This window comes from Callithrix jacchus, chromosome 13, assembly GCF_049354715.1.
Source record: "Callithrix jacchus isolate 240 chromosome 13, calJac240_pri, whole genome shotgun sequence".
NCBI classification, from domain to species: domain Eukaryota; kingdom Metazoa; phylum Chordata; class Mammalia; order Primates; family Cebidae; genus Callithrix; species Callithrix jacchus.
Genome location: NC_133514.1, coordinates 100,531,466 through 100,559,264, shown reverse-complemented (window position 1 = coordinate 100,559,264; position 27,799 = coordinate 100,531,466). Strand labels below are relative to the sequence as shown.

Here is a 27,799-nt window from a genome sequence, read left to right as displayed (position 1 = left end):
GAAGGGAAAGAGAAGAAGGAGAAGAGTCAGTGGGCTCACCTGAGGTGATCCATGGAAAACATTGACAAAGCTGTACAGAGAGATGTAAACCGTTAAACTTTATTGTGCAAACTGCCCAGCTGTCAATAACCAACCTCTCCCGTCATCCCGGGGTGATGGAAGGCATCCGTGAGTGAGTGAGTGGGGGATGGGAGAAGGGAGAAAGCGGCAGGGCTGTTTCACATAGTCCGGTTTTGAACTAACTGCACTTGTCTTTCCCTTGCTCCAGGATATCCTTGAAACTCTTTATCTCTGAAATCAGGTGCTGTGAAAGCAGGGAGGACTCCAGACCCCAGGGTGGGGGAAGCTCCTCTTTTGCATTCAACCTCTCGAATTGTTTACAGCTGACTTGAAATTACCTTTTGGAGTCAAAACATAAAAGTGCATAGTTTTTCAAAATCAAAGCTTCTACCCACATGACTCTAAAAATTGTTAACAGAAGGAAATTAGAAGTGAATGATGGTATCATCCCAACCCAAATTCCTTTCATCCAGACTTTTGAAAAATTAGAACAAAACCAAACAGAAGACCAAGGGAGGGAAAGACTATAGATAAATTGGTTTAGCCAATTCTCATTTGGCTAGTTTGAAATTGGAAGCCAGTATAAGATGACCGGGGATAAGGGTGGGGAAAGAAGCCCAACGTTACAATAGGACTTCAGGCTTGTAGATATGTCAGTCAGTATATGCAGAGTCTCTGATTTAGCAGAAATGAGTATCCACGCCTGGGTTGACATATGCAGTCAAAGACATTATGTGACATGACCTCTCCCTTAGTCTAAAATTTTCTAGAAGGCAGCAACCAGGTTTCTGTAGTACTCCTGACTGCCTCTTTTTGGAGTGTTTGGGACAATGAGGACAAATGGCTTCTTCACTCTTTCAGGGAATCTGTACACTTCACAGACAGGTTCGATGTCTGAGAAAAGTGACCTGTAAAGGTTAAATAATACAGTATTACAAATCACAATGTTAAAACATGAGAATGTGTGTTAAAATCACTTGAAATGGCTGGGCGTGGTGGCTCACGCCTATAATCCAGCACTTTGGGAGGCAGAGGTGGGTGGATCACGAGGTTAGGAGTTTGAGACCAGCCTGGCCAACATGGTGAAACCCCGTCTCTACTAAAGATACAAAAAATTAGCCAGGTGTGGTGGCGTGCACCTGTAGTCCCAGCTACTTGGGAGGCTGAGTCAGGAGAATTGCTTGAACCCAGGAGGTGGAGGTTGCAGTGAGCCAACATCACACCATTGCACTCCAGCCTTGGCAACAGGGCAGGACTCTATCTCAAAAACAAGAACAACAACAACAAAAATAACAACAACAAAAAAACCCAAAACAACAACAACAAAATCACTTGAAATAAGTCGCAGCTCCCCCTAGGGTGTGGTGAGAGTGTGGTCTCAACAGAAAGAACTGGGGAAAGCCCAGGAAGGAGCACAGGCCCAGATGGGGCAGTCACTCTCAGAATCAATTCCACTGGATATTCTGGTAAGAGGTTGAGAATCCCTTTGCACTGGACCAACATTCTCTCAAGCCTGGCACCCAGTGTGCTGCTCAGATGATTTTCTATGCTTCTCAAAGCCCTGGCTTGTATATTTTGTTTCCCAGCCTTCAGTCACAGCATTTCCTACTCATTGAGTTCTGCAGGCAGCATCTCGTGTGGAGAGTCTGCTACAGTGTCTGAATGTTTATGTCCCCCCCAAAATTCATATGTTGCAATCCTAACACCCAAGGTGATGGTATTAAGAGGTGGAACCTTTGGGAGGTGATTGGGCCAAGAAGTTAGAGCCCTCAGATATAGGATGAGTGCCCTTATAAAATAATCCTGAGGGAGACCTCTTGCCTCTTCCACCATGGGAGGCCACAGTGAGAGAGTCTTCTCTATCAACCAGTACACAGACTATTGCCTGACACTGAATCGGCCAGCACCTTGATCCTGGACTTCCCAGCCTCCAGAACTGTGAGAAATAAACTTCTGTTGCTTATAAGCACTAAATTGTGGTATTTTGTTGTTGTGGTTGTTCCTGTAGCCTTACCACACAAAGACAGGATTTAACCTGAAGACAAACACTTAGGGGAAAGATATTTGGAAGCTGAATTTCCTACCTAACTGGCCACCCTCCCTGCCGGATGCTGTGTGCTATAAAGTAATATGAAGGAATCACTTCTGAAATAATCAAAATGCTCGGATACTCTCAAAGGGCAGGAAGAGGAGAGCCCCTATGGGAAAACTGCTAGGCTGTATCAGCTTTGCTAAACTCTTTCTTCTAGATTTTTCCTTCTCTCATTTCCAAAAGTATTCATATTGTCTTCAAAAATTAAACATACACACAACACATCCACATAAAAAGAATTTGTTTTCATCTTGAAACTCATTCTCTTGGGGCGTTTGGGCTTTCTCGGATGAGGAGTGCTTCCCCTGCAATGGGAGCTCAGAAAGAAAGGGCTAAGACTGCTCACTGCCATCCTTCTTCCAACAGCTTCCTGGTAATGATTTCTTCTTTGCTCATTCCTGTGAGGACTGCATACTTTTGTTGGATTCTGATGATTCCTGTGTGGCGGTAACATACAGAAATAGTCTTTGTAGAGTAACCTTGTTTTGAGGTCTACTCTCTCTTGCTCAATCTGAAGTCCCCTACAGAAGTGCTGCTAAACTTTAAGGTGCATAGGAATTATCTGGAGGGCTCATCAAAGTGCAGATTCTCATGCAGTCAGCCTGGACAGGGTCTGGGATTCTGCATTTCTCATGAGCACTCAGGTGATGCTGATGCTGCTGGTCCACATGCTTCGGTTTGAGTGGCATGGGTCTGCCTGATTTCCAGTCTCGGAGGAGCATGTTGCACAATGGAAAGCTCTGGATTCAAACCGGGGCTTCCCCACCTCCAAGACCTGGGGCCTTGCAAATTAACCTCTTGGTGCCTGTCTTCCCCATCTGAATAAGAAAATAAAAATGCTCAGTTCTAGAGAGGCTTAAGTGAGATAACAGGCACATCTTCACTTCACACTTTCCTTCCCATTGTATTACCCCAGTAACTCTGAGCTAGGCAAATCAGGTAAAATGATTTTCATTTTAAAAGGAAGTACATGGAGACCTTGGTGTAAGTGATGACACTGACACCACATCCCAGGTTTGCTGCAGACCCAGGGAAAGAAAGAATAAACCTTTCTCTTGTAAGGAATGGCACCCACACCCGACTACACATCAGAGGGGACCTCTTTGCAGGGCAGCCTCTGGGTCTCCACCCCTAGATATTCTGATTTTCATCATGTGGGACCAGGTTCTGGAATCTGTGCTTCTATAAACCTCTGCGGGCCCTTTTGAGATGTAGAAACCACTATACTTGCCCCTACTGCCACTGCAGGTTCCTGGACCACCATTCCTGCTGCTACCCCTGGGACAACTGGTACTAAGCCTTCATCTGGAGGATTCTGAACAAACAGTGATGCATGATAGTCTCCTGATAACAAAATCCAGGCAAATATCTTCTGCAAACATTGGCCAGAGTCTTCCGTCAATTCATGCTCCTTTGGATTAACCACATAGCTCTCAATTTTCATACTGATATTGATTATTCTTCAGATAATGCTGTCTTTGTGCTTTTAATAGGATGATGAGACAGTGTGGGCATATAGGTCTACATTGGCTTGTCAGATTATATTTTGTGTGAGATGTGTATATATATATATATATATAAAATTTTACACACACACACACACACCTAAGAGAAAAATGTTAAAGACAATATGAAGCAAACTGCACAGAAAGAACCGATCAATACATCCTGCCTATGCCTTCCCAGTAGCTTTCAGAATCCATCAGAAGCCACCAGATGCCACAGCAGCAAATGCAAAACTGTAGCTTGGAACCTAAAAGGGTATGGCAAGTCCAAAAGCCCCAAGTAATCAGGCAGTATGTCCTTATGTTACCCCGGGTTTTTATAGCCAGCAATTGGCAGCCATTGATTCTAAGAAAAGCAGTTGGTCAGGAGCTAAAGGAAAATAAAAACAGGAGGAAGAACACCTGCCTTGAAAATCTAAGAAAAAGTAGACAGATACAATGACATCTGGGAGCTGGTGTGAGGTTGTAACCTCAGCATCCTCAGACCCAGGCTGAGAAGCCAGGTGTGCCAGCAGGCACAAGCAGAGTGCAAATGACTTTGGTGCTGTTCAATTGCTACACTCTCTAGTCAACATGTGTCCATTTCTGAAAAGCCAGGGAAGTGCCAAGTAGCTCCCTCCAACCCAAGGATGCATTAGAAACCCAATGAAACAGCTGGTGTTTCAGTGACATTGATGGATTCAGTCTTGGCACAGTCGCATGCTGGTTAAGGTCTCCTGGACTCCAGCTGCTCAAAGCCAATTCTGCCATGGAAGGTGCAAGGTTAGCCCAACCCTGTCTAGACCGTTTGGATCTGTTTCTTCTCCTCTGGTTTTTTTTTTTAGGAGGAAAGCAGGGAGGGCATGCCAGAAGCTGATATGTCACTACCTGATGGGGAGGTGGGTGTAGACCCCGAAAGCCCTCAGCCGTTCTTGACCTCCCTCCTCTCACAGGGAAGCAGGTCCTATGTAAGACCATGTGGAAGGCCAAGAGCTTGCTTCCATTTTAAAGATGAAGAGAAGTCATTTGTTTACCTATAACAAGGCTACCTACGCAGATTATAGTACTTTCCTCCACTTTTTGAAAGAAATATTGACTCAGATTGGTCATGCTGGCTGTGTCCTGTGATCCCAGACCTGGTACTGGCAGGCATGCACACATCTGTGTATAATCTGTGATTAACAAGAAGGATGGCAGACAGCTACTGCCTAAAAATACAGGTTCCTTGGTAGACGAATTTTTCAAACGACTGTGTTTCCAGGGTAAAATAAGGGAAGCCCTGGCTTGGGGCACAAGCCCCCTCTGAGATCTTGGGATACCAACTTGCTTTTTCCCTGGTGGCCACTGGATTTTTGTCCCTCAGGAGGTCAGAAACATGACAAAGAAAGTGCATCTCTAAGGATGTGCTGCTCCCCATAGCTGAGATAGAACGTCTTTCCACGACTTTTCTCCATGCCTCCTTTCTCTGTGCCTTCTCCATCCCAACCCAACTCCCTGTGGGGTCAGGTCTACTTTGATTCCAGAGTGGCTGCTCCTGGGCATTCTAGGAGCTCAGTTGTCCTCTGACACCCAGACTAACCGGCCCTGGCCCTGTCCATTGCCTACCCATGGGCAGCATCAAGGTGTGTGGTCAGAGTCATGCAGCAAAGCTCATCAAGCCAGGGATGAGTCCCATCCAGAGGGGATGCAAAGGGAGGCAGGACAGGGTGAGGGACCATGTGAGACTGGAGAACACCATGGAGGGCAGGAAAGGCCACGTGGTGTCTTGTGCTCTTCCTTCTCCCTCAGCTTGGGGAGGGGGCCTTGCTGTGGACTGTAGAGGTCAGTAACTGAGTAGCTTCCCTGGCCAGAAAGGCTGCTTTTCACGCATCATGCATTTTCCTTCTAGTGATAAAGGTCTTTGGGTATTTGCATGCTGAGCGATAATGGGGTGTTGGAAGCCAAGGCCTCTGTGCTGGTGGGGAGAGGAAGCAAGAAGGTTGGGGGAGGGCCCATTCCCGGACACAGGGTACAGTGACCTCGATTGTGTGTGTGTGTGTGTGTGGTTGTGAGTGTGGGTGTGGAGGGTGAGGTAAAGGGGACAGTAGCTGGTTGGTTCAGGGAGGCAGATAAAGTTTGGGGAATTACCCTGGAACCATGTCACTTTGACACCTGGTTCCACAGGGGCAGTGGTGTTAGCTCTTTAAGGCACCTGAACATCTTTTATCTCTCTTAGCAGTCTGCTCACAGAGCCATAGAACCTTAGTGTTTTGTCCAGTCCAGGGTTTCAGTTTCACATAGGGAACTAAGGCACAATGAGGTGAGTCCCTGCTGAGGCCAAAGTCTGGATCCCCCATTGGGACTTTTTTTCCACAACATCTTTGAGAGGAAGGTGGGGCAGAGGTATGGATTCCCAGTTTACCCTTGGTGAAGGACCCAGGTTTGTTTAGGGTGACCCAGTTAGCACTGGATCCTGCATTTGATGTTGGAAAACCCCTTCCCAGCCTCCACAGTTCCTGGGAAGCCTGTGAGGTAAGAGCGACTCAACACAGGGTCAGAATCCTCCAGTCCTCCCTGTCCTGGAACTGAAACTCCTCACTCAACTTAGATAGGCTGTCTTGGCCCAGGCCATCCTGGACAGGGCAGCCCTAGCTGACCCAGCAGCTCACTGCAATATGCACACTGGAGTCCAGCTGAGATCAGCCAATCATGGCCTGTATCAGCAGACACACCCCGCCAACAAACAGGCTTCTGGGCAAAAATGGATGTTTATTGTTTTATACCACCCATGTTGTGGCTCAGTGTTTTGCGGCATTATTGTGGTAACAGATAACTGATACACAAGACCAGAAGGACCTTTGCCTTCCTGCCCAGGAGTGAGTCAAATGTACTGTAAGAAGCTTGGATGGAAGACAAGACCCCATTTTCTACTTCTCGTCAGTCACTTAGCAGCTGCAGGACTGTGAGCCTTGGTTCCCTCATCTATAGAGTGGGGATGCTAATGCCCACCACTCCAGGACATCAAGAGGCTTGCTGTAACAGCTGACACACAGCAGACACTCAGGAAATTTGAACATTCATTCTTCCTTCCTTAGAGAAAGCAGAAAGAAGGTGTGTAAGCTGAGATTAAGAATTCATGATTCCAAGTCTTTCTCAATAGTAGACCAACTGTCCAGGGGCCTAATGGCAAATACGAGGTTAAAGATGTTTGTCTTCTTTATGTGGTTGTCTCATAGCCTATTCCCAGCCTCATATAAGAGGTAAGACTACGATGTGTTTTTACATATGTGTCAGAGATCCTAATAGGTTTTGGACCATTGGAGTTTACTAACATCACTAATTTATGTCCAAATACCTTCTACATATGATGGGTATTGTTAGCCCCTAATAAATAATGCACAAGTGCTCTATTCTCCTTGCATTCAGTAAATACTTTCCCTGAATAGTTCAATGTGATCTTGCCAGGGCAAGGGTGGGGGTGGAGAGAAAGACCATCCAGGGTGTGCATTTGTCAGCAGACACTTAGCCTCCAAGGATACAGGTTTGAAAAGTATGCCTGCAGAAGAGGCCTTTTCACCTTTCAGCTGAAGAGCTCACAGCTCCCCTCCTAGGAGGGCTTGGGCAAAGTAGGGAGCATAACCCTTTCCACTAAGGAGGAACACTCCTGGGAGGACACAGGGGCTGCTGTTCCGTTGGAAAGATTCACTAAGGCAGACAATTGGGGTTATGCTGGAAAAATCAATTATAAAAGTAGGTACACATTTGTACCTCTGGCCTTATTCCCTGAGAAACCTACAGGTGCTTGAGGTAAGAAAAATGGAAATAAACCCCCTTTACTTCCCTGCTCTGAACTGGTGGCCCCTTCAGTACTGACTGAATGCAAGATGATGGGAGAGGTGATGGTGTCCAGGAGAGCACCTTCCTCTGGAACTAATCTGCATGATCAAGAGCCTTTAAAATGAAAGTAATAAGATTCCTTGAATTCGAACAAAGAAAAAAGACAATAAAAGAACCGTACAATTTGTTAATACATATTTGATGTTCAGCAAGCCATAAATGCTGGTAAATAGCAAGACATGCTTCTCAGGGCCAGCACATAATTAGGTGTCAGCACGTTGCCACAGGGACCTGGGAAGTGGGGGCCTAACACACAGGACTTGGGGCTCGGGCTCTAAGAAGCTCCCCTGGCCACTCAGGACCAGCTGGTACCAGAAGCACTGATCACCCACCTGGGAGGAACCAGGCCTTGATGGAGGGGAAGGGGCTGTTTTAAAATCATTATTTGATTATTTTGCGCTCCCTACATTTTGGAAACTATAAAAGTTCCCAGTTAGATACCTTGCAGGTTTCCTTCTTCACTGTGATTTCTGCTGCATCACCAAAGGCTACTTGGGTTCAGATGACCTTGGAGCCAGGACCATAAGCCTGCCTGCCACCCCCAACCACCCCTAGAGCTAAACTCTTAACTTGGCCCTCGATTCTGCAAACGTGCCTGGCCTGAGTCAGATGAGAAACGTAATGGCTTTGTCTCAAGGTTGAGAGCTGGCTTTCCTCAGAAACTTGGCCGTCATGTACCAGATGCCAATCCATGCAGGCAGTGGAGCCAGTGACATCCAGACCAACAGCCATTTGGGAGGCCAAGGGCAGAGACAGGGCGAACGCTGTGCAAACGGATATGGAGCCATTCTTGGTTGTTGGGTTCCCCACCTCCTTTCACTCCTTTCTAATTGTGGGTGTAGGCACAGCCCTGGCAGGACAGACCTCTAACCCATCTGGCAAATTATCCTGCACAAGGTACTCCAGCATGAACCACCTATGGGCTGGTCGAAGCACTGCCATCTGGCTTATTAGAACAGGTATTGAGGGAAAGAGAACAGCAGAGCAAGAAGAAAAAGGAGACAGGAAGGAGAAGGAACAAGAGGGCAAGAGGGGCCATGCATGATGCACACATGCACAGTCCCCTCATTCTGGAGATGCTGGAGAATGGGGGTAAAGTCCCCAAGTTTGGAGATGCCCATTCAGAGATGCCAAGTTCTGCACTGCCCTAGAATGTCAGTGGGAGTCGTGTCTTGGGCTTTACCTCTGACACAGGACAAATCTCTGACCCTGGGGAGATCTCCTGCAGTATGCTCTTCCTCTTGTGGATGATAGGCTAGGCATGGTGGCCATACCTGTAATCCCAGCACTCAGGAGGCCGAGGTAGGCAGATCACAAGGTCAGGAGTTCAAGACCAGCCTGGCCATTATGGTGAAACGCAGTCTCTACTAAACCCCGTCTCCACTAGAAATACAAAAAATTAGCCAGGCATGGTGGTGCGTGCCTGTAATCCCAGCTACTCGGGCGGCTGAGGCAGGAGAATCACTTGAACCCAGGAGGCAGAGATTGCAGTGAGCTGAGATCACGCCACTGCACTCCAGCCTGGGTGACAGAGCAAGACTCTGTCTCAAAAGAAAAAAAAAAAAAGAAGAAGAAAAGAAAAGAAAATGTGGAATGGCAAATCTCTGTTCTTTCTCCGCACCGCCGCCTCTGCTTTCACTTGGATGTTGGGAGGGTTATGAGCAAGCTGGTCTTGACAAGCGTTAGAGCAACTCCCCAGTGTCCACTTACTGTCGGATGGAGGCAGACCGCACAGCGACCATTCTGTGTTCCCAAGCTTCAAAGACATTCTCTGAAAAAAACAAGTTTTATTTCCTGTCTCTATTTTTACTTTCAATACAAAGTCACTGAAGGGGACTCAGGAAATGAGGGCTCTTGGATGTCTAACAACTTTCCTATATGGAGGTGGGGCCTGATAAAGGCCCAGAGTGCCCCCAGTGGGCAAATCTCCCAGGGGGAGGTGCAGGCCTCCGAAGCTGCCTGCAGATGCTGCCTGTAGGAGGCACACTGGAGCCTGCGCACCGAGTGGAGATGTACCTCTCACCTCTGCTTCCCTCTAGCAGAAGCTAACAAACATGAGAAACCTCACAGAACAGGCTTCTAATAGCAGATGGTCCAGGCCAGCTGGTAAAACCACAGAATCCTAGAAAGACAGGATTTTAAAGAGCACTTGGTCTAACCTCATTTGTAGAGGTAAGAGATCAGAGCTCCCAGCAAGGACCACCTATATAGTGACACATCCCTAAGGACCCATATTCCCTCCTGGACTAGACAGGAGTGGCTTTTACTTCCTACCTTTCTACTAGAATAAATCGTTTGGGGCACTCGGCCTTTGAAATCACAATTCTCAGTCATCTCTTCTGCCTATGCAGAAGCCTGGCAAAGAGGGATCTTTAGCTCTATCGCCAAGCTGCATTCCTGCAAGCCATCCAGGAAGTCGTGAGTTGCTAAAACAAATATTTAATTCCAGATACAAACATCTGGCTTAAGATGACTAGGAGAGGATGGGGCAGCTTCTTCAACTTTCTACTAAAGCCATCTCGAAGTTCTATAATAAAACATAAAACTAGCACACAAAAAACTAGCACTGCAGTCAGCCTGTTTTGGGCGTTTCTGGGGAATTTTCACTTAAATGCAAGGCCAATGGTACTCAGTTGAAAAGGGACAGCAGGATTGAAAAATATCACCCGAATCCTCCAACTTTTGAGAAATTTAAATTCAGCAGCCATCCATCTACTTGGTAGGTGCTGCCTTTTGAAAGAGCCAGAGTGGTCCCCACTCCCTTCCATCTGCAATTAAGAACTGCAACTCTCAAGTGGTCTGTTTGCACAGCTGGTTAAGGTGTAGGGCCTGCAACTGCAAGAACTGCAACTCTCAGAAAACAATTAGAAAAAAAAAATTGTGGGGTGGAGGAGGGACACCAAGTCTGGTATATCACTCTCTTGGAGAAGTAGTTTCCAGAGTGCTCAGGGTGACGGCAGGGACAAGAGGAGCCCTCAATGTGCAGTATACCAGGGGTTGCCGCATGTATTCCATTTGAGCAGCTTCTCAGCAACCCAGGATTGGATGCAGGAGAGGAGTGCACATCAGCCCAGAAGGGCCACATGACAAGGAAGCTCGCAGGAGAGGAGTGCACATCAGCCCAGAAGGGCCACATGACAAGGAAGCTCGTTAGATGGAGGCTTGCTTAGGGGTATTGACTGGAGATTTAGTAGAGGGCCTAGAGAATGAGTGTACTAACATCCAAAAAAGAGGTCATGAGTAAAACATATACCCTTTCGACTGATCACGGCAAGCCAGAATGAGTCTTGTCTCAGTTGAGAATGAACAAACCGGACAAAAGAGACAATTGAAAAAATAGTAGAAGACAAAAAGAAATCATTATCTGAAAATCAGAGAAAATTTAACAGATAATATCATCTAGAAACTCAAAGAACATTTTAGAGAATCATCTGATATAACAGTATGATGCAAAAGAGGTGGCTTTTATGAAACAGGAACAGAAAATTATTAAGAAGAAAACAGACAGCAATTTGTAAGTAACCGTATGTCATGAAAAAGAAGTAAGATAAAAGATGGGCTGGGCGAGGTGGCTCATGCCTGTAATCCCAGAACTTTGGGAGGCCAAGGCAGGCAGATTGCTTGAGCCCAGGAGTTTGTGACCAGCCTGGGCAACATGGCAAAACCCTGTCTTTACAAAAAAATACAAAAATTGCTGGGTGCGGTGGCTCACGCCTGTAATCCCAGCATTAGGAAGGCCAAGGTAGGCAGATCACCTGAGGTCAGGAGTTAAGAGACCAGCCTGCCTAACATGGTGAAACCTCGTCTCCACTAAAAAGATAAAAAAAATTATGGCAGGTACCTGTTATCCCAGCTAGTCAGCAGGCTGAGGCAGACGAATCTCTTGAATCCAGGAGGTGGAGGTTGCAGTGAGCCGAAATCGCGCCACTGCACTCCAGCCTACGCAACAAGAGTGAAACTCCATCTCAAAAAACCAAAACCAAAACAAAAAAATTAGCCAGGCATGTGTGGTGTGTGCCTGTGGTCCCAGCTACTCAGGAGACTGAGGTAGGGAAAACTATTGAGCCTGAGGGGTAGAGGCTGTGGTGAGCCATGATCGTGCCACTGCACTCCAGCCTGGGTGACAGAACAAGACCCTGTCTCAAAACACACAACCAACCCTCTCCCCCCACAAAAAATAGAGGAGTAAGATTTTAAAATTCGCAGGAAAGTGAGAAATCCAGTAGTAGCACTGAGGGAAATCGAGAACAAAACTGGCCCTGTGGTGGTAATGCTAGAATTGTATGCAGCTCAAACGGCCTTTCCTGTACAAAGGCATTCTTAAGTTATTTAATAACTCAAAAGTTCTATCTATAGACTTTCTATGAAAAGAAAAATGACTTGAAGACATACTCTAGCTTACTAAGAATTTAATCAAACTTAAAAGCTCAAGAATGTGATATTGACTTAAAAAAAGAATTGGCTAACAGCCCTATGTGGCTACAAATATCTCTGAGCTCACTGCAAACATACTGAAAACTTTTATTACATGAATGAAGAGCACCTCTTGGTTAAGACTATACTAATGAATCTGTAGGAAGGGAGAAGGGTCGGTGTCTCCATTCACAACCAAATCGTGATGCTTAAAATCAAATGGTTTCATTATCGTTTTTCATCTTTACGTGAGTAATATAGTTTGAACAAAAGACACGCCTTTGGAAAGTAACTCTGTCTTGCACAGTTTACCACCAGATTTGAAAATCCAGTCAAAGACGATTTCAGACGCATCAAACATGAAAAGCAAAACAAAACATGCCTATAAAAAAAAAACTAGGAAGAAATGTTTCAAAGTGTTGAAATTTCAGATGAGGTGTGTAAGCACCACTATGATTCAATATTACATTGGAAAAGCAGCCAATACAATAAAATAAGAAAAAATAAATAAGAAGTGAAAATGTAGAAAGAAAAATCTATAACGGAATTTAGGAAACTGAGTTGAGTGCTCATTATTTGACAGGCACAATTCTAAGTGTATAAACTCATTTTATTTTTATGATCACCTTATGAGGCAGTTTATAAATAATGATACCAAAGTACAGAGTGTTAAGCAAATTACTTCAAATTATATAGTAAATAATGGGCTAGGATTCAAATTCAGGTCGTGTGACTCCATACTTCTTTTACTTAACAGTGTCTTCAGGCAGAAACAGAATCCTCATAATTGTAAGTTAATATGAGGTCATTGTTTTTTAAACAAGAAAACTCAAGATTTTGAAAGGCAAATTACTAGAAAGAATAAAAAAAGTTCAGTAAGTTGGTCAGTTTCAAGATCAACATAGAAAATCAATATTGATTTTGTGTACCAAAAAATCCAAGAGAATATGTGTTGAGCTGTTAGAAGAAGTATGAGAATTTAGTAAGATTCTAAGACTCAAGTCAGTAGACAAAATCGATTGTATTTCTCTGTAACACACCAAATAGTAAAGGAAAACAATATCATTTACAATAGGATCAAAACATCAAGAATGTACATAGAATAGATCTAGCAATAGGTATACAAGACTTTGACAGAGACAACTACAAAATTTTATTAGAGAAATTAAAGGACATCTAAATAAATTGATTGGAAGACTCAATATTGTAAACAGTTTTAATTCTTTCCATCTTGATCTACAGGCACAATCCAATCTCTAATTAGAATCCCAGCAGATTTCTTTCCCTCTCTTCCTTCCTTCTTTCTTTCCTCTCAAGAAGAAAGGAAAGTAAGTTTGAGTTTGAGAAGCTGACTCTGAAATTTAACTGGGAATGCAAAAAAAAAAAAAAAAAAAAATCAAAGAATAGTTAAGCTATTCTAGATGAAGAAGAACAACATTCTTCTTTCTGTTTCAATCTACCAAGATCTTTAATGAGGCTACAGTGGTGTAGCACTGCAACAAGGACATACAACTCCAGACCAGAGGAAAAGAACAGAAACCCAGAAATAGATCCATACCCATATGGAAAATGAATTCAAGGGCAAGACTGGATATGCATAACATGAGGAACATGTGTTCTCTCCGATAATGGAGAAAAGAAAATAGGGTAGTTCTTCATAATCACAGGAAAGATTTCTTAGTTGTCAAAAAGTACCAACCCAAAGGAAAAATATTTCTATATTGGGGCCCATTAAAATTAAGAACTTCTGTGCAACATACTGAGACCCTGTCTCTACAAAAAATAGTTTTAAAAAGTTAGCCAGTAGTGGCGGTGCATGCCTGTAGTAGTTCCAGCTACTTGGAAGGTTGAGGCCGGAGAAGTGCTTGATCCCAGGAGGTGAAAGCTGCAGTGAGCTATGCTGTGCCATTATACTCCAGCCTGGGTGACACAGAGAGATCTGTCTCTTAAAAAAAAATTTAAGAGCTTCTGTTTCCCAAAAGACACCAATGATAGTAAAAAGGAAAGCCACAGATATTTAGGAAGTATATGACTGACAGAGGGCCTGAATCCAGAATATATACAATCTTCTGGAAATCAATAAGAAAATGCCAAGCATTCCAATAGGAAAACAGGCAAGAGACTTGAACAGGCACTTCACAGAAGAAATCCACATTTTCAAAAATTACATGAAAAGATGCTCAAAATTATCAGTAATCCAGGAATTGCAAACCAGACAACATTACACACCTACCAAAATGGCTTAAATGTAAAGGTCAATACCAAGAGCTGGCAAGGACACAGCCCTGTGGGGGTTCTACTAGGCTGCTGGTGGGAGTTCCAACTGGGACAGCAGGTTGGAAGATTGTTTGGCAGTATCTGCAATGGTTGACTATGTATGTGCCCTACGACCCATAAATTCTCCTCATGGAGACTCTCTTGTAGCAGATTCCGTCGTGTGCTGGCACACTCTCTTGGCCTTCAACACTGAGGGGCACGCCAGCCCAACTTCTAACTGCCAGTACCTTCAGCTCTTTGCTTGAGGGCTTTCTCTGGCTGCCAGATCCTACCCTGCCCACATGCAGTGCAGGCCAGAGGAGCTGGGGAAGGGTCCAGGAGATTCCCTCAATTAGCAAATAACTGAAGCTGCCAGATAAATACCCCAGCCCAGCACTCTTGTTCTATAGCTGGAACAACATTAAGGCATGTTTTCTACGGTGTTTCACAGAGTTACTCAGCAGGATTAAGCTCCAGTTGCCCACTCTAGTAAGTGCTTCATGAAGTGACTCTTATTGGGCTTCTTTCTTTCTCTGTCTTGCTTCTTAACTCTTTTGCTAGTGTTTTCTGGAATCACCTTTCAAACAAACCCGTACTTGAATTCTTGTTTCAGGGTCTGCTTCTGAGGAAACTCAAATTAAGAAAACTCCACAGAAATGTATGGTTAAGTACATTAGGATGCATGTACAGGTACCAGACTGTTCAGAGCAGCTCTGCAATAAGACTGGAAACAGTCCAAATGCCCATCAGCTGGAGAATTGATTAATGGTGGCATACGAGTTTAATGGAATATTATAGAGCTATGAAAAAGAAGGAATGACTGCTACTACCTGCAGCAACACACAACAGCATTAAATGTTGGAAAAAAGAAATCAGACCCAAAGGAATACACATAATAGTGAGTCTATTTATATGAAGTTAAAAAAAAAAAAAGCAATGCAAAACTATAATGGTTACGATACTTGAGTATCAAGAACTACAAAACCAAAATGCAACAGAAGAAAACCTTCACAATAGTAACAAGTAACTAGAAATAACTCTACCCAAAAAATAAAAAGGCCAAAATTAAAACTTATTTTTCCTTGCTGAGGACATAAACAAATATTTGGGGTCCAGGTGTGGTGGCTCACACCTGTAATAAACAGGGAGGCTGAGATGGGAGGATCACTTAAGCTCAGGCATTTGAGACCAGCCTGGGCAACATAGTGAGAACCTGTCTCTACAAAAAATACAAAAAATTAGCCAGGTGTGGTGTGTATTCCTGTAGTCCCAGTTACTCAGGAGGCTGAGGAAGGAGGATCACCTGAGCTAGGGAGGTCAAAGATACAGTGAGCTGTGATTGTGTCACTGCCCTCAGGCCTGAGCAACACAGTGAGACCCTGTCTCAAAACAACAAAAAAAAGATTAGAATAAATAGAACTCTGAGCTCTATGTATAATTGAGAAGATCAAAATAATATATAAACTCAAGCTAATTCTATAATTTCTATGGAAAAGTGAAAATACAAGGAAGGCTAAGAAGATGTAGAGAGAAAATATGTTCTATCAGAGCTCAAGATATATTATAAAGTGAAAGTAATTTAAATAGTACGATGTTGACACAGGAATTAATAGATCCATAGAACAGAATGGAGTACAGAAACTGACCCAAGTATATAAAGGAATATAAAGGAATATAATATAAAGAAAGTATTGCATCTCAAATAGTGAGAAGAGATGAATTATTCAGAAACTGTTGGATTATTTGGCTATCCATTTGTGATTAAAAAATCGATTCCAATTTCACATAATTTATAAAAAGAAACTTCAGACAAATTAAAAAATAGAGATTCAAATGTTTAAAAATGACCCAAGGCCAGGCATGGTGGCTCACACCTATAATCCCAGCACACAGGCTGAGGCAGAAGGATTGCTTGAGCTGAGGAGTTTGAGACCAGTCTGGGTAACACAGCGAGACCCCATCTCCATTTTAAAAAATAGTAAAATTAGCTGGATGTGGTTGGTGGTAGGCACCTATCGTCCTAGCTCCTTGAGAGGCTTTAGTAGGAGGATTGCTTGAGCCCAAGATTTCAAGGTTGCAGTGAGCTATGATTGGGCCACTGCACCCCAGCCTAGGCAACAGAGTGAGATCCTATCTCTAAAAAATACATAAATAAAATAAATAAAAATGACCCAAGAAGCAAAATACATAAAGTAAAACAACAGCAGCAACAAACATATTAATTTGACACATCAAAGTTAAAAGGAGGCTTATTAAGTTTCAAAATAATACCATGGGAGAAAATATTTTCAATATATTATAGTTTATCCCTCCCTTTAGTTTAATGTTTGCTTTATATACCTGGGAGCTCTAGTGTTGGGCACATAGACATTTATAATTGTCATATCCTCTTGTTGTATTGACCCTTTTCTCATTATGTAGTGACCCTCCTTGTCTTTGTTTACAGTCTTTGATTTGTAGTCTATTTTATCTGATATAAGTATAGCTACTCCCACTCTTCTTTGGTTTTCAATTGTGTGAAATATTTTTTTTCTACTCCTTCACTTTCAGTCAATGTGTGTCTTCACGGGTGAAGTGGGTTTCCTGAAGGCAACATATAGATGGGTCTTGTTTCTTTATCATTCAATCACTTTATGCCTTTTAACTGCAGAGCTGAGACCATATTTGCAATTTATAAAGCAGAAGATTTGCATCCAGAATATATAAAACAACCCCCCCAAAAGGATATGAACAAGACATTCTCAGTAAAGGAAATATATATATGACCAGCAAGTATATGAATATATCAAGGCTCACTCGAAATCATAAAAGTATAACAAAATAAAGTAATCACAAAATGCTATTTTTAAATCCAGCAATGATGCACAAAAAAAGTAAAGTGGCTAATATATTAACTTTTGGCAAGTGTGGGGGAATAGGAGCTCTCTCCTCCATTGCTGATGGGGAGCGAATTTGGAAGACAGTTTGGTAGTGTCTATCAAAATTATAGTATGTGCATCTCTATGACCTCTCACTTTGCTTCTCAGTGTTTACCCTAGGAAGCACTCCCACAGGTACACAGGGAGGAATGTACAAGGATATTCACTCATCATTGCTTAGCAAATAAGGCAGACAACCAAAAATGATAAACAGTCTAATTGTCCATCAATACAGAAATGGCTAAATAAATGAAAATAGCCATGCCATGGGACAGTCCGCAACAAATTTGGGTCGGGAGAACCTCAACTATATGCAGAAGCTGGGTAGGCATACTATGGAATGAAAGAAGGGAGCTTTGGAATGATGCATACAGTGTGATGCCACTTATGTGAAAACAATGCACAAACTATGATATCTACCTGTCTTTCTACATATCTATTTATATACAATTTATATGAGTACATATGTAGGTAAATAAATGGACTGGAAGTACCTAGATTGACAGCCCCACTCTTTGTAGCCAGAAGAGTGGTTACTGCTGGGAAGTAATGAAGAAGACTGGTATTAAAGAGGACTTCATTCTGATCATTAATGTTCTGAGTTTCATAAGTAGACTGTTTTAGTGCATTGCTTAAATAATTAAAAATAATTTTAACAAAAGCAAAACATTAATGTGGCAGAACTTTTATAAAGATGCTTTTTTAAATTGCATTTTAGGTTTTGGGGTACATGTGCAGACCAGTTTACCCATCTGACAAAGGGCTGATATCCAGAATTTACAAAGAACTCAAAAAGAAAAAAATGCTTTTTGTTTTTTGTTTTTTTGAGACGGAGTTTTGCTCTCGTTACCCAGGCTGGAGTGCAATGGCACAATCTCGGCTCACCGCTACCTCCGCCTCCTGGGTTCAGGCAATTCTCCTGCCTCAGCCTCCCAAGTAGCTGGGATTACAGGCGCGCGTCACAACGCCCAGCTAATTTTTCTGTATTTTTAGTAGAGACGGGGTTTCACCATGTTGACCAGGATGCTCTCGATTTCTTGACCTCGTGATCCACCCGCCTCGGCCTCCCAAAGTGCTGGGATTACAGGCTTGATCCACCGCGCCCGGCCGAAAAAAATGTTTTTAACAGATGGGGTCTTGCTCTGCTGCTCAGGCTAGAGTACAGTGGCTAGTCAGGCAGTATTCCACTACTGAGCAATATAAGAGTTTTGAACTGCTCTGTTTCCAATATAGGTTGTTTTATCCTTCACCAACCTGGTGGTATCCGACTCCCAGGAAGTCACCATATTGATGCTGAACTTAGTGTGGACAATTGATGGGCACAGTGCACTACAGTCTAGAACTCAGGCTCAAGCAATCCTCCTACCTCAGCTTCCCCAGTAGCGGGGACTGCAGGTACATGTCACTGCACTCAGCTTTTTTTCTATTTTTAATTTTTTTTAAAAAAATTGAGCAAGCAACATAAATAATCTTACTTTGAAATTGTGGTAAAATATACATAACATGCAGTCATCAAAAATGATGAGTTCGTGTCCTCTGTAGGGACATGGATGAATCTGGAGAACATCATTCTCAGCAAACTGACACATGAACAGAAATGAAATACCACATATTCTCACTCATAGGCGGGTGAGGAAAAATGAGAACACATGGACATGGGGAAGGCGGTACTACACACTGGGGTCTATTGGGGGGAATAGGGGAGGGACAGTTGGGGGGGAGATGGGGAGGGATAGCCTGGGGAGAAATGCCAAATGTGGGTGAAGGGGAGGAAGGCAGCAAAACACACTGCCGTGTGTGTGTACCTATGCAAATATCTTGCACGTTCTGCACATGTACCCCAAAACCTAAAATGCAATAAAAAAATATATACATAACAAAATTTACCATCTTCATTACCTTTAAGGTTATAGCTCCATAGTTTTAAGTATATTCACATTGTTGTACAATCTCCAGAAATTTTATATTTTGCAGGACTAAAACTCTATACCCATTTAACAACTCTCCATTTCCCTCTTTCAGGCACCTGGCAAGCACCATTGTACTCTCTGTTTCTATGAGATTGACAATTCTAGATACTGCATATAAGTGAAATTATACAGTATTTGTCTTTTGGTTATTGGCTTATTTTACTTAGCATAGTATCCTGAAGACTCATTCACATTGTAGTATGTGTCAGATTTTCCTTCCTTTTTAAGGCTAAATAATATTCCACTGTATGAAAACTCCAATTTTGTTTATCCATTCATCTGCTGATGAACTGTTGGGTTGCTTTCACCTTTTGGCTTCTGTGAATAACACTGCAGTGAACATGGGTGTACAAATATCTCTTTGAGACCCTGCTTTCGGTTCTTTTGAAGTATATACTCAGAAGAGGTATTTCTGGGTCATGTGGTAATTCACACTTTAAAATTTCTGAGGAACTGCCATACTATTTCCATAGTGGCTACACCATCTTACAGTCCCACCAACAGCGCACAAGTTTCCAATTTCTCCACATCCTCACAAACATTTGTCAGTTTTTGTTTTCATTTTGTTTTGACAGCAGCCATCTTAACGGGAATGAGGTCAAATAAACTTTCAATTGGAAGAACTGGATGTCAGAGCTCTGAGAGGGAACCAGGTTTCCAAAGTCCAGCTCAGTGTCTGGCCATACGTCTGATGAAACTGAAGAGACTCCACCTTCATTACTCTATGTGTAAGTTCTCAGGGCAGATTTTACTCTATTTTGTCCTTACCCCAGGTTCCAGAAGATGTTAAAGTGATGTTCAAATCCCTGAACTCCCTCCCCTGTCCCTACTTCCTTTTCTTTAAGATGATCCGCCCCTCTGCTTCCCTAGACCCCTCTAGAGGACCAGTCCTCACTGCAGGCTTCCCTTTCTCCCTGCATCCAAAGGGCAGGATGAGGGTGCAGCTGTAACTAGACCGCATCAGAGCTGCTCAAGATGCTCCTGTGGATCGGAACGAATGGCATTAGGCAATCACTCAGGGAACAGAGCTGCAATTACCCTTGGATGCTTTCTCCAGGATGACCACATGGAGAACACCCAGAAGGCGAGAGTAATGAATCACCAAGTGAATTAGCTGAAAGCCACTCTAATTAGTGTTATAATTTTTCATGAAAACACTAATGAATATGAAATAATGTGGCCGTGAAACCACCAGAACAATTAATGCTTGAAAGTAATTTGGGGTCAGGAAAGGATACTAGAGACTGTTTAAATAAACTTGTATGTTGAGGATTCAGTGGCTTACGGCTTCAAAATATTATCAAATAAAGTTGCTACTTCAGAAAAAGCAACATCTGGATGTCTATAGATTTTCTTTCTTTTCTCTTTCCTTGTTAAGGATCCTCATTTGGGAATAAGATGATGGTGTGAACCAAAACAGGAGCTCTCCGGGCAGTCAAGTCAGAATCTAAGTAAAGAGATTTGAGGAACAAGATAAAGAAGCAGGGCCCAGACATATCAAACACAGAAAAGAGGGCAAAGAGGAAGCCATTCTCCTTAGCACATTTAATCTCATGACCACCTGGGTGTCTATAAAAATAACTTTCTGATAAGACCCCTCAAACGTGTGATCATTACAGAGACAGATGAGTTGAGCCTTGTTGGCTCAGTTGCAATTTTTATATGTGAACTTCCATCAAATGTAGGATGTCTGCTCAATACATACCAGACTTGCAAAATGGACTCTATTCCAATGTAAGCCTGTATGAATTCAGTCAGAAGCTACTGTGTGCACAGTCAACTTCCGGGTTCTAAGCATGAGCCCAGCGAAATGTCCATAATTATAAAGGGAGTCCTGCAAGGACACTGGGAGTGGGGAGTAAATAGTCCGGCTGCACGGTTGGCCAGTTTGCAAAGAGCATGCCCAATGATGAGCATAGAGTCTGGCCATCTTGCTCATCCTAAATCTCACCTGAGAAAATAACACAAAAATTATGTTAGGCCGGGCGTGGTGGCTCAAGCCTGTAATCCCAGCACTTTGGGAGGCTGAGGAGGGTGGATCACAAGGTCAAGAGATTGAGACCATCCTGGTCAACATGGTGAAACCCCGTCTCTACTAAAAATACAAAAAATTAGCTGGGCATGGTGGCGCGTGCCTGTAATCCCAGCTACTCGGGAGGCTGAGGCAGGAGAATTGCCCGAACCTGTGAGGCGGAGGTTGCGGTGAGCCAAGATCGCCGTTGTACTCCAGCCTGGGTAACAAGAGCAAAACTCCGTCTCAAGAAAAAAAAAATTATGTTAAAGTACAGATGTGCCCATGTTTAACTGGAGAACTGAGGAGACAGGAGGCAATGTACCAGGTACCATACACCCTTATGGCATCTCATTTAATCTGTACACTAACCAGATAATGTCAGGACCTACCTTGTCCTCCTCCCACAGAGGAAGGAACTGAGGCTCTTCAAGATTAGTACCCTACCTGACATCACAGAGCTAGTAAATGGTGGGTCAGATGCAAAGTGGATCTGCTGGACTCATGCTGTCATTGACAACGCCAAGCAATATTCTTAATATATAAAAGCCATGACAATGTTGGTGACTCAGGCCAAATTCCCTGCTGATGTATGGAGAATTTACAAAAAATTAACCAATCAATAATAATAGCAGCTACTTTAGCAAGTATTTACCATTTGCCAGTTGTTCTAAGCATCTATATGCATTAACTTACTTAAGGCTCATGATAACCTTACAATGTACCGACTGTTATTTGAGGCAAAGCCATAAACAAGAAACCTTAAAGACCTTGGCAGACCTTGAAGGTTCTAATGAATTAAAAAATGTTCAAAGGCTAATTAACAATGCAACAAAAATCAGTTCTTTGGAACAGTTTTTTTAAAAAAATATTAAAGCAGCATTTATGGAATGCCAATTCTTCAATTACAGCTTGAACACCATAGGTTCCCTTGCCATAGAATTTAATGGAATAGCTGTCTCAAGGAGAGGCAGAATGAAAGATGAGGAGGGCTTGTTCTTCTGTCCTCAGTAGCAGAGTGGGTGGAGTTGAAAAATAAGGAATTGTTCCTATGTCTTGTTTCCAAAGATGCATATGGGAATACATCTTCTGACAATTTACCCTATTTGCTTTCAAACCCAAGTTGGAATTCCACCCCTTTGGCCATGCAAATAAGACTTCGGTATGCCCCAAAGAAAGCTAGCCGCCTTGAGTAGGACTGTGAGTCTGTAAATAAGAGTCCTGTGATTCCAGCTAATGCATGAAAGAAGTTATGAATTTAGTTCACAATGCTCAGCATCTGAATAAATCAGCCTGCCGAACCATAGATACAAAAACACAAGGACTTTCTGGAATTACAGGGTAAACATGTTCAATAACTAGGGACAGCTTGTTACGAATTACAGAAGACTACAACTGCCTACTAAAGGTGCCATTTCTTCACATTCAGGGGACCTGTGAGCACTGAGTATCGATTCATAGGATGCCGTTTCATATGTATGCAGGACAAATCTAGCTAAACAAAGTTATCTGCCCAATGGAACTCAAAAATATTTCTCACTTTAATTTTAAACAGACTTCAACATGAAGGAAACTTAATTATGTGAGTAATATAGAACAAAATGAAATGTCCATCAAAATTCCTTCCAAAGGCTTAAAATGTTTTCCTTTTCAGACAAAATAGTCAGAACAGCTAAGATATCTATGTGAGTACAGTGTCTTAAGAATTGGGGCTTGGAAGTCAATTTGATCACCTCTCTGAGTTAAGTATACACAAATTACAGCAACTAAGATCCATATAAATCAGCTGAAGTAGCCCTCTGTGCACCAGATCATTAGAGGACAGGCAGGGAAGAAGGAGGATGCAATAATTACATGATCTGGGACAAACTCACTAATGAATGGCATCCCTTAACACCCACATTAAGAATCAAGACAAAATTGTGAAGTATTTTTTAATATTGCTTATGATTAAAAACAAAAGGCATGCTCCAGATGTAGAACCTAAGGTTAAAAAAACTTAGACATCGTTAAAATCACAAATGAGCAGATCTTTTGCATATCACATGCAATGTGCTTCTGTGCTCATTGGTAAACACTAAGCAGTGTTCGCCTTGTTTAGATTTTCTTGACACAGAATAACTGAGATCTGAATTGGATGCCTCAACTTCTGGAGGCAACAGACGTGGACCTTTGCTCCTCCGGAATTTGATAATTATTGTAGTAGAACAAAATTTAAAAGTTTAAAGTGAAACCTTATTTTAAAATACAGGTTGAGGCTAGGTGTGGTGGCTCATGCCTGTAATCCCAGCATTTGGGGAGGCCGAGGTGGTTGGATCACCTAAGGTCAAGACTGTGAGATCAGCCTGGCCAACATGGCAAAACCCCATCTCTAATAAAAAATACAAAAATTAGCTGGGAGTAGTGATGGGCACCTGTAATCCCAGCTACTTGGGAGCCTGAGGCAGAGAATTGCTTGAACCTGGGAGATCAAGGTTGCAATGAGCCAAGATCACACCACTGCATTCCAGCCTGGGTGACAGAGCAAGACTCTGTCTCGATAAGATAAGATGAGATGAGATAAGATAAGATGCAGTTTGAGCTATATGCAATCACATGGTGGGACTTGAGGGGATCTCCTATTGGGACACTAGAGCAGTGGGATGCTAGGGATTATTTAGCCTTGCATATTTACTAAGTGCAAACTATGTGTTAGTCACTGTGGTGGGGCTAAAGGGAAGATGCAGCAGAACAAAGCTCATGGTCCCTGCTTGCTATGATCTAGCTGAGAAGATCAAGAATGTCACAAATAGTCACAGTACAAAGAGGCATGGTTCCTGTCAAGGTGGGCATAGATTTGTTACTTGTGAATGTGAAATACCCCCACACTTATCTTCTGTCTGTTGCCAAAATTAGTCCTACACTATTGGACATCCTGATGTCTGTGTATCACCATAGCAGTGGTATCTTCCAATAATAAATGAGCGAAAATATGTGGCATGAGGTAGAGTGCAAAAAACAAAACAAAACAAAGCAAAACAAAAACCCTCCGATTTCTCAACCTTGTCTCTTCTGTGCTGATGCTTCCTGCCATGTAACTTTGTAGAGCCCTTCCACCCTGTTTCTGGGCTCAGCCAAGTGACTTGCTGTCACCAATGGAACCAACTTGCTTTCACCTCTTGCTTTCCAGGGGTGGAATACTTGGATTCTTGAGTTGGTGTAGCTTACCCACTTAGAAAAGTCCACTTATCTCTGCTGTGAATTTTCCTCCCTTTCCCCTCAACCCAATCACCTATTTACTTCACACCCTGCCCTTTCAATGGACTTTCCACAATCTGCCTATGCAAGGCCGAATCTAAGGCTCTAGATGGAGAACTGGTTAGGGAGGAGTGGGGCTAGCAATATGGATTCCTTCTGGGCCTACCTGTTTCCTTTAGGATGAGGGCAGAAAAGGAGGCTGAAGAAGGAAGTATATAGCCTTTGGTGCCAGCCATGTTTAGGCTATGGTGCCCTAGTCAGACAACAGAGTGGCCTCTGACTCCCTTATTGTGAGTCTAAGACCCTTCAGGGAAGTCTCAGAGCTGCAGCCTGCTCAGCTCAACCCTGCCTGTCTCTGCCTCAATGTCAGAGGACACTTGGTTTGGCTATGCAAGGCACAAAAATGACAGTCACTCATGTCAATTGCTTACCTAGTTATCATGCAGCACAGCAATGCATTCAATTAGAGGCAACAGAAAATAAGTCTGGAATGTTTTTGTTTTAACACTAAATTCTGTTCATAGATGCTTAGTCTTCAAATTTGTTACTCATGTGATATGAATGTCAAAACATAACTGTAAAAAAAGATGAAATATCACAAGGCAATATATAATTTACATGTAAGATATATAGCAAATAAATGATCTTAGTCTCAGTTTCCTACTAAAGTTGAGATAAGAATAAACTCTGTTCTCACTCAATTCCATAGGGATATTGTAAGGGTAAGTGAGGATTTATCCATTCAAATCTTAAATGTACCGTAAAATCAAAGAGGACAAGGGTAGTTCATGTGTTCTAGCTCTTAACTACTTAGTTTAGTACAGTGTAGGCAACAATATACTCATATAAGGAAAAGAATAAACATAAAAATATTAACCTCTGGCCTTTTTCTTTACAGGTAACTTTAAGTTACTAACAATCTAAGCACTTGTAGTATCTCAAGTAATGGCCATTTAAATGCAAGTTTAGTTTACTGATAATTAAGATGACTTAAAATAGGAAAGTATTTCCTCTGATCTGCTTATATGATTGCTGGCACAACTGCTCTGAGGTGGGTAAAATTTTCCACTTTGTATGAAGCAGAACAACCTTTGCTATTAACCAAGATACCATGAGCCCTGTTTTCTCTATATTAAGCTTATGACTCATTTCAGATTAACATAGAAATCCATTTTAAGTTATGTAAGCCAATATTTCTATCGATGACCAAAATATTTATAGAAAAGAATACCTCTTTTTAGATTGGGCGCAGTGGCTCACAAGCGTAATCCCAGCACTTTAGGAGACCAAGGTGCGTGGATCACTTTAGGTCAGGAGTTTGAGATCAGCCTGGCCAACATGGTAAAATCCTGTTTCTACTAAAAACACAAAAATTAGCCAGGCATAATGGCCGGTGCCTAATCTAGCTAGTTGGGGGGCTGAGGCAGGAGAATCAATTGAACCCTGGAGATGGATGTTGCAGTAAGCTGAGATCACACCACTGCACTCCAGCCTCGGTGACAAAGTGAGGCTCTGGCTCAAAAAAAAAAAAATTAATAAATAAAATAAAATAATGAAAGAATACCTCTTTTTAAAGAGAAGAAACTAAAAAAGAATGACTGATGTAAGTAAACATACCCAATCTATTCTTCCAGAGTGACTGAAATTAGGGTCTTCTATAAAGATAGGCAGAAGGTCATCAGATGGCTTACTCAAAAAAGAATGCCTGGTATGGTTTCAGCCATGAATCAGCAGCCATGGGAAACCCAAAGATATGCAATCTCCCCTCTAGAGCCATGGGGAAGAAAGGGAGACACAGAAAAGAACTAGAGAGCAGTAAGACCAGAGCCAACAGGCTACTCTGCTCTTTGCAATGATTGCAAATCAAGTTTAGAAAGAAAGAGAAAGGAATGGGCCAAAGTTAGCTGGGAAGACTTTGGAGAAGGAGGATTGGAGGTAACTAGGAATAATAGGACCTGGAGAGGAATGGACGAGATAAGAAATTCCAGGTAGAAGGAACAGCATGTGCAAAGACATGGACAGGACAGTGAAGACAACATCTGAGGAGAAGAGTGAGGAGAACTTCCTGACTAGGATGGGTTACCTTGGGGTACTAGAGCCAACTGGCAAAATGAGTCCCTAGACTACTGTCTAGCAATGATCATTTCACATCTCTTGTTCCACTAGTGATAATCTGGAGATCTGGATAAGACTCAACCCTACTTTCAGATTCCCTTTAGAATTAATACATGGTTATAACATCATAATTTGGGAGGAAAATGACATTGATGAGAACTTGACATTGTGAAATTCTTCTCCTAAATGATGTGCAGGGGCTGATGATTCTTTTTCAGATGCTGTCTACAATAATTTGGGGAAATACAATGGGTAGAAACAGTGTGATATAAAAGAAACATATTTGTTAACTTATTCACAGATATTTATTGGCTGCCTCCTATGCTGTATCCAACCTCCTCTTCTGAATCTTAATCTAATAGGCTGACACTGACAAGTCAGCACGTGATACCTATCTATGTTCTAAATGCAAAGGGAGGGAGGAAATCCCAATTTAGGAGGACAGAGAAGACTTCACAAAGGCAGGGACATTTATATGTACGGGAAGAATGGGATCCTGAGAAGGCAGTAGAGGATTTGGTCTTCAACAGGAAGTCCATCTCTTCCTCTTCAGAAGAATGAAAGAAAGGATGAGAAGGGTTCATTATTCAAAGTGAATAAAGAATTCACTCTTGTCCCCTGAACATGAACTGAAATGAACTCTAGTATGCATTAGGAGGCAACTGAATCCAAGAATTTTTCCCCTACATCTTTTAGATTTGGGGATCTATGGCACGAATCCAGAAGACCATCAAATTATCTTACTCCACACATTTTTCAGTATTTGGAGTCAAAACAGATAATAGAAAAGGTCTTGTTTATGTGACAGTTCTGTCAAAATCTCTTTTTAAAAGCATACTGGGTTCACTACAAAGGAAATGCATTCAGTACAAGTCCTTATAGAAGGTAATGCCTCATTTTAATGAGATGCAGTGAGGCATATAAAGTACGCCAAAAAGGCTACACTTACTGTTGCCAAATCCGTGTTTTACTGGAAAAGGTTTTGATAGTATCACCCAACAACTCCTGAGAAGGGTATGTCCACAAATGCAAAGATTACACAGCTGTAAGAAGCTTCTTTAGTAACTGCTTACCACATGTGTTTAACATCCATTTTTAGACCTGTTCCTGCTCATCTTTAGAACAAAATTTGGGGTATTTGGACACATAGAAATTTTTTTTCAACATCAAATTTGAATGTTCTACCAGGTTTGTTTCGTTTTAGGCTGGATTTTCCCTCCTTTTACACAAGAGCCACTTGGACTTGACTTTTAGAGGAGACATACCCTGGACTTTTAAAGGAGACATACTTCTCTGTTCCAATGCTCCACCTCCCTGAGAACCACTTTAGCAATAATTAGGTCTGAACTAAAGTTCTTTGAAATAAA

General features: G+C 42.4%; 1 protein-coding gene across 3 annotated transcripts in view; it reads right to left on the bottom strand.

The window, feature by feature from the left end:
- ONECUT2 (one cut homeobox 2) overlaps positions 1-27,799 on the bottom strand; it is a 55,826-nt gene that overhangs the window by 15,222 nt on the left and 12,805 nt on the right. Inside the window, exon 2 of one of the 3 annotated variants that reach the window (XM_078348224.1) lies at positions 9-9,283. The exons of the other annotated variants lie outside the window; for them this stretch is intronic. Within the exon in view, the coding sequence (XP_078204350.1) occupies positions 9,219-9,283 (65 nt within the window). The 3' untranslated portion in view covers positions 9-9,218. Of the gene's footprint in view, positions 1-8; positions 9,284-27,799 lie in introns of those variants that run through there. 3 annotated transcript variants of the gene reach the window in all.